Source organism: Microtus ochrogaster, chromosome 1, assembly GCF_000317375.1.
Source record: "Microtus ochrogaster isolate Prairie Vole_2 chromosome 1, MicOch1.0, whole genome shotgun sequence".
In the NCBI taxonomy this organism is placed as follows: Eukaryota; Metazoa; Chordata; class Mammalia; order Rodentia; family Cricetidae; genus Microtus; species Microtus ochrogaster.
Genome location: NC_022009.1, coordinates 22505115 through 22512743, shown reverse-complemented (window position 1 = coordinate 22512743; position 7629 = coordinate 22505115). Strand labels below are relative to the sequence as shown.

General features: G+C 51.9%; 1 protein-coding gene across 2 annotated transcripts in view; it reads left to right on the top strand.

The window, feature by feature from the left end:
- Syndig1l (synapse differentiation inducing 1 like) overlaps positions 1 to 7043 on the top strand; it is a 21788-nt gene extending 14745 nt beyond the window's left edge. For both annotated transcript variants that reach the window (XM_005343351.3, XM_026780087.1), the window contains exons 2-4: positions 3394 to 3867; positions 5091 to 5231; positions 5385 to 7043. In XM_005343351.3, the coding sequence (XP_005343408.1) occupies positions 3454 to 3867; positions 5091 to 5231; positions 5385 to 5543 (714 nt within the window). In that variant the 5' untranslated portion in view covers positions 3394 to 3453 and the 3' untranslated portion in view covers positions 5544 to 7043. The remainder of the gene's footprint in view (positions 1 to 3393; positions 3868 to 5090; positions 5232 to 5384) is intronic.
- The last annotated feature ends 586 nt before the right edge of the window (positions 7044 to 7629 follow it).

Sequence of the window (7629 nt, the reverse complement as noted above, 5' to 3'; positions counted from 1 at the left end):
AGAGAGAGAGAGAGAGAGAGAGAGAGAGAGAGGAGAAGGAGGGAGAGAGAGGAGGAGAGAGGCAAAGCCCGTGTGTACACCGGGAGAGAACACAGGGAGAGAGCGCAATGGCGGGCGAGGTCAGAGGTTAAAAGGAGTGGGCGTGGCCAGGGCAGGGACCGAAAGAATAACAATTCCTCTAGCTTTGGGTCCAACGCAGCCACTCTCAGGGCCTCAGCACCCTGGCAGCCTCTCCTCTTTCCTTTGTCCTCATGTAGGCATCGGCCCATGTCCTCCCCAGTGATGAGTCAGTCGGGACAGCCGAGCAGCCTTTGGACATTCCTGCAGTGCCCTGCTCTCATCCTGATGCCCCTCTCTTGCAGGTACTTCCTCTCTGTCCTCTAACCAGGCTTTGTTCCTGGAGCCGTTTCATCTCAGGTGACTCCGGAACGATCTTTGTAGAGTCCACTAGGTCCCTTGGGGGCAGAAGTAGAAAAGGCTCTTTCCCAGGCATTGGCTGAGAATGCTCGACAGGGCCTGGTCCTGGGGTCCCGCAAACTCAGCTCTGGGAGTTACACTTACTTCCCACCCGTCTTTAGCAGAGTGGCGGTCAGAAATGGCCCTGGTGGATGAGGACAATTTCTGCAACCCAGAAATCAGGATTGCAGCCTCCCTGGCTAGAGCGACGGTGTAGTGGTTAAGAGCACTTGCTGTTCTTCCAGAGAACCCGTCATCCACACGGTGACTCAGAGCCATCATAACTCCAGTTCCAGGGCATCTGACACATTCTTTTGGTCTCTGTGGGTACCAGGCAGGCATATGTTGTACATGCATATATGTATCATACACATACATAAGTCAAAAAAGATTTTAAGAAGGACAGCAGCCTCTACTCATGTATCATCTACGGGACCCTGTCACCTCAGCCTCTGCTTTCAGTCCTCATGGGTTGGGCAAAGATTATCATCTGCTTTTGGTTCTGGTTTTTGATGACAGTTTCTCTGTATAGCCCTAGCTGTCCTAGAACTCACTCTATCAACCAGGCTGGCCTCGAACTCACAAAGAGCCACCTACCTCTGCCTCCCGAGAACTGGGATCAAGGCGTGTGCCACCAGCAGCAGCATCTGATCTGATTGGATAGTGAAACTCGGGGTCATGAAGCTCACCGGAGTTATCAAAGTCAAGGTGGGGTCCAAATCTGCAGACCAAAATCCAGGGCAAGTCACACCCAAACCACCCTCATCGTCACAGAAGTCTCTGAGGCTGCTCCCCGCCCCAATATCTGTCCCTCCCTGCTAGAGTGTGTGAATCTGTTGGAGACACACTCCGTGGCTTTTCCTCTTCCTTCAGCCAGCCTCCCAGGCAGTGAGTAGACAGCTGGCTGAAGGTAGGAAGGCAGCCCTCCAGTGCATCCCTAATCTGTGCCTGGAGGGTGAGTGTACCTCCAGCTGGGGTGCACAGATGCAGGCCTCAGCACCCTTAGGTACTTTAGGTCTTGCAAGAACTTTCCACAGTTTCCCTTGAGGGCAGATTAACCTAAAGCACACTTCCTAAAACTACATTGGAAGGGGAGGGTGAGAAAGTACCCTCCCCTGGCAAAAGCTATAGTCTTAAACATAGCCCCTGTGCCAAGCTGAGCGCAGTCCTGCTTGACTTGAAAATAAACCCCTAGTCCCATCTGCCACCAAGACCTGGTAACATCAGCTGTCCCCTTATCTCCAGCTCTACCACTGAGTTCCCAGTATCTCTGTAGTTCAGGCAGACAGTGCACTTTGTAATCCTCCTGCCTCAGCCTCCCAAACAGCTGGGATTACAGGCCTGTATCATCAGGGAGTTCCTAGTATCCTCAGTTTACCAGATACTGGTCTACCGAGCCAGTTCCAGGACAGCCAGGGCTACACAGAGGAATCCTGTCTCAAAATAAATAAGTATTTAATTTTTTCATATAAAAAAAGCAAGCCAGGCAGTGGTGTTGTATGTCATTAATCTCAGCACTTGGGCGGCAGAAGCAGGTGGATCTCTGTGAGTTTGATGCCAGCCTGGTCTACAAAGCAAGTTCCAGGATACACTCCAAAGCTACTGACTGAGAAGCCCTGGCTCAAAAAAAAAAAAAAAAAAAAAAGACATTGTACTGCTTTTGTAAATGGAACAGACTAGATCCTAGATCCTGTCCAGTCTACTCTGCATGCGAGCACCATTCATGCTGATGTTGTGGTCCCTTAGACCTCAGCGGGACTACACATTTGGCCCTCGCTCGCTCCTCTGGCTGCACCTGGAGTCACACCAGCCCCTGCCCAGGTTCTCGTCCCAGCCGTCCCTTGCAGAGTCCTCCCTCGGTGTGAAATAAACTCTCCGGTGCTGCCACAAGATACCCAGTCGGTTTAAGAGGAATAGAGGCTTGTTTTGACTCTTCAGAGGCTTCAGCCTAAGATCTACAGGCCCTGATGCTTTGCGCGTGTGGCAAGGCTGCCAGCATGGCAAAGAGCCTTCAGTGGAGAGAGCTGCTCCCCTTGTAGAAGTCAGGAGCCTGAGTGGACCCAAGAGACCAGCATACCAGCAATCTGCTTCAAGCCACACCCCGGGACCTAAAACCTCCCACCAATCTCCATCTCTTAAAGGTTTCCACCATCTTCCCATACACCAAAGGACTACTAAGATATAACACAGCTTTCTTAATGCTGTGACCTTTAATACGGTTCCTCGTGTTGTGGTGACCCCAAACCATAAAATTACTCTGTTCTTACTTCATAACTATAATTTTGCTACTGTTATGAATCATTATGTAAATATTTGATACACAAGATATCAATACGCGGCCAGGGGGTCATGACCCACAGGTTGGGAGCCACCACTTTAACACCCAGGCCTTTACAGGGCATTCAGATCCAGGCTATGGGTTACCATTTCCCCCACCTTGTAAACTGGCTTCTCCACGTCTCAACACAAAACCTTTCCTGCCTCCCAGTCAGGTCTGTGCACTGCAGTCAAGTCTAAGCGCTGCCATGCACTGCGCTTCTCCAGGATAGACACACCACTCTCTAGCTGTCTTCTGCATCTGGATTAAACTCCTGAAGACCAGCAGACACCCGTCTCCCTGTCCCCTGACTTTTGCCTCTCTCTTGGCTGTATTCTCAGCATCCGGTACAGCGCCTAGCATATAGCAAGTACTGATTAATCATACACCAAGTTAGGAAATGAGAGGGTCAGCTTTCTGAAGGGAACGCCACTACCACCCCCACTTCACAGACCGAGAAACTGAGGCGCCGAGCAATAGCCAGCTCCAGGTCCCTCAGGTGACAGATGGCAAAGCAAGGCTAGGGCCAACTTAGAACAAAAGTTCACGTGTTTAACCACACCAGGCCATGTATCCAGTGGCCTGGCCTCCATGACTACCTGTCTTGCTTGCCCTGACAGGCTCCGTGAGGACTGAGTGGCAGACCGGGACTCCCCTCCCTGGCAAAGGCAGACAGAACCATGGAGAGACTGAGTGAATTACAGAACCCACTGCTGCCAAGGAGCCCCGCCCACCTCCACAGTCCCTACCCCTACACGGAGGCCCCGTCCGGCTGGTCCTGCCAAGAAAAGCTTTATTCCTACCTCCTAGGAGGTGCTGGTCCTGCTCACAGCCACCAGCTCCTAGACCCAGGGTCGCTGCAGCTAGCCGTGGAGGCTTGGTATCGGCCTCGCTGCCTCCTGGGAAAGGACAAAGTCAAAGAGCCCAAAGCAGGCAGCTGTGAGACCAGCTTCACCGAGGCCAGGGAGCCCCCACTGGGGCCCACGGAACAGGGCTCAGAACCTGGCCAAACAGAGGAGGATGTTACCATCCACACTGTGTCCTATGGGGTCCAAGAGGAGCTGCAGGGCCAGGAGGATAGCCAGGAGGAAGAGGTAAGTAGAATTTTTAAACTGTAAATTCTAGCAGGTTGTTGGTGGTGGTGCACGCCATTAATCCCAGCACTCGGGAGGCAGAGGTCAGCCTGGTCTATAGTGGGAGTTTCAAAGACAGACTCCAAGGCTACACAAAGAAACCCTGTCTTAAAAAACAAAAAATAAAAATAAAATGTAGATTCTACGCTGGGCATGATGACACATGCCTTTAATTCCAGTGCTCAGGAGGCAGAGGAAGGAAGATGAGGGATCTGATGCCAACACGGTCTATCTAGAGTCCTGCACACACAGTAAGACCCTGCTCGAAAAAGAAAGCACATTTGTATCATAGCACTTGAGAGGTACAGACAGAAGGTCCAGGAGTTCAAGGTCAGCTCTGGCTACTTGGCGAGTTCAAGGCTAGCATGGACTACAAGGTACTCTATAGCAGAAGGAGGAGGAGGAGAAGAAGGAGGAGGAGAGGGGCTAGCACTAGCTTGGGTTAACTATTTATCGACCCAAGTGATAAATAGCAACCATTGCAAACAGCAACGATTAATCGCTTGAAAATATTTTATTTGGGTGGCTGATCAAGCTTCCTCTCTGCCTTTCTCCCACAAAGTATTATAGCCTGATATTCCGATATCGCTCTGTGCAATTTAATATGTTTTACAAGACGATTTATAAAGTGACAGGGTCTTTCGCTGTGAGCCCTTCCATCATTTGTTAACTTGATCACCTGATCATTGGGCACTGAGAAGGCCTCTCACCTTCCCGTCTTCGCTGGGCTCTCTCTGGTGATAAACATCTCTGGATTCAGAGACTTGCATTCTTCCGTGGTGAGAAATAATTCCTAAAGTACTCTTCCCCAGGTCACTGCACAGGCTCTTGAAGCTGGGCGATGGTGGTAAAAACAAAACAAAAAAAGAGCAGCCTCCACTCTCAACAGCAGAGAAGTTTGCTCTGTGTGTGCCCATTGGATATTGCCTGTTTGGTTGTTGCATTTTTTAAACTGCGTTATTTATTTATTTACCTATTTATTTATCTATCTATGTATTTGCTGTATGTATGGTCACAGCAAAGATGTGGAAGTCAAATGATGGCTTGTGGGAGTCAGTTATCTCCTTCCTCCACGGGGACCTAGGGACTAGTGGTGGGCCAAAGAACCCTGCGTTTCAACTCTTACCGGTCTGATGGGGTTTGCAAGACCCTGGCTTTTGCCACCAAACCCGGCTCTCTTGCAGAGTGACGCGACCTCAACAGAGAGCGAAAGCGAAGACACCTTTGTCACCCTGCCTCCCAGGGACCACTTGGGGCTCACCCTCTTCTCCATGCTCTGCTGTTTCTGGCCCCTGGGCATCGCTGCCTTCTACTTCTCCCAGGGGGTAAGTGTAGAGGGGTCTGGGTGGTGCCTCTCTGGCCACCTCTTTCTGCTGGAGGACTTGACACTCACCTGCAGGATGGAAAGGGCCTGGGGGACTGGGCTGTTTGGTTGGACGTGGGGAATGTTGCCTTATACCAGCCTTTTGTCTCCCTAGACCAGCAAGGCCATCTCCAAAGGAGACTTCCGCCTGGCCAGCACCACCTCCCGCCGGGCACTCTTCCTGGCTACACTCTCCATCGCTGTGGGGGCTGGTCTCTATGTGGCTGTGGTGGTGGCTCTGGCCGCTTACATGTCCCAGAATGGCCATGGCTAGTGGCTAGTAAGGACCCTCATCCTGGCTCTCCTGGCCTACCAGAAGAAGGTAGAAGACTTGAAACTGTGTACTCTATGGAGAGCCTTGACCCTGAAGAGAACCTGTGAAAACAGCCTGTTAAGGGGAGGCCTCCCATTCTGCAGTCCACACAGACCTCTTGCTGACTACTCACCGTCCCAGAGTAGGCCGGTTGTGGACGGGAAGCAGGAGAGGCAGGGTTGTCCAACAGGCCTCGCCCAGCCTACTCTGTTCACTCCCCATAGGGCCTCTGTCCCACAGGCAGCTCAGATCCCACTTGCCATCTTTCCCACAGAGAAAGAGCAGGAGGCTTGAGGGAGGAAAAGGAATGCCCAAGGAGCGAAGGGTGTGGTCAGTGTTTGTAACCCATAGGGCTCGTCCCTGTGTACATCTTGAGCAGCTACTCAGGCCCCCATCATGATGCCCAGGATCCTCCAACCAGGAAAGAAATACATGGACCCCCAGCCATTCCCTGCTCCTTCTGTCTCTGGGTACCACATATTTCCCTTGTTGGTGCGGAAGATAGTCTGTAGTGTCTCCTAGGGTGGAGATGACCCGGGAGAACTCTGTCCTAAGGGCAGGTTGCTGGGGCTTTTCCGTGCCAGACAAAATCAAGTGTGGTGCCAGAGAGGATGGAAGCCTGGAATCCTGCAAGACCACATAGCCCCCCACTCACTGTACCCCAGTTCTTCTCTCTACCATCCCTTCTAGGCTCTGCTGGGAGGACTCTGAGTTGGTACCCCCCAGCAAGGGAGACTGGGAAAGGATATTGTTACTCCCCAGCTACTGAGTGCAAGACCCTGGACTCAGGCTTATGGGGAAAGCGTGAGAAATGTAGACAGAAGAGAAACACACAGATGTGGGCTGTGCAGGCGTCAGCAGTGCTCAGGAGGAGGTGTCTCCTGAGCAAAGTCTAGAAGGACCACCAGAATCCACCTAAGATTTGTCTCTATATAACGCTCCATGCTGGTGGACAAGGGCGTGTTAGAGCTTCCCACGGAGGTTCCCAGGCTGTTCCGATTCGGCCTGGACTATCTGGTCTGGAATAATTTTTTTGCAGCCATTTCTAAATCATCCATCAAAGGCAGGAAGGCCAAGCCTTTCTATCCACTCATGATATTTTCCCATCTTTGAACGACGGGGCAGTGGTGGTAATGCCCCCCCCCAGCACCTTCGTTGATAACTGCCATTCAGGACTGCTTTCAAGCCCCTCCACCCCAAGGCACTAAGGAATGACAGTTTCAGTGACATCGAGAGCAAAGGACCGGGTCCAATGGGAAGGCAGACCCGCTGGGATTCAGGCTGCAGGACTATTGTGCACGGTCTGGGGAACCTGGCAGTTTCTGTGCTCTCATCCCACGCCCTCCCCATCCCCCTCACTTCAGGTGTTGCCCATGCTCCACTCTACTCCCTGCACTGGCAGTTGAAACGTCCCCAGTACTGTCTCTATTTATCCTGACAATAAACTTTTCTGTAACACCTGGTGCCATCTGGGCCTCTGACTGTCCTGTGCCTGTACCCCATGCTGACCTTCACCATCCCATGTCTGTTGTCTGGATCTCCACGTGGGCCTCAAGAAAAGAGGCCCAAGGTCAAAGATACCCTAACACTGCTCGGCCTGGAGTGCCTGGGTTGTAGGTTGATGGATTGCATTTGATTGATGCAAGGCAAGGTGAGATAAGATGCAGGCCTGCAGAAAAAGCTCTCCTAGGTGCAAGAGCCTTGGAGGTAAGGAAGGGAACCAGCGTGACTACGTGCTACACAGCTGCCTGGAGCTACAAAGGTAGAAAGAGTACAGCATGCCAATGGTCCCATTCCCCTGCTATCCCTTTTTGGCTCCACCACATCTCTGGTCCCCAAAGCTGCTGCTGGGAAATGTGGAGAGGAAGTTATCCGTGCCTCAGGTTCTAGCCTCGGCACCAAATTCCCAATAGCCTCTCAGTCCTGGTCCCCTGGCAGAGGAGCTGGCCTGGTATCAAAGTCATCGTGTCTAGAAGGCGTGCCCCACATCCTATGGATATCCACATATAAGACACAACTCTGTGTCTGTATACACAGCCTCGTGTAC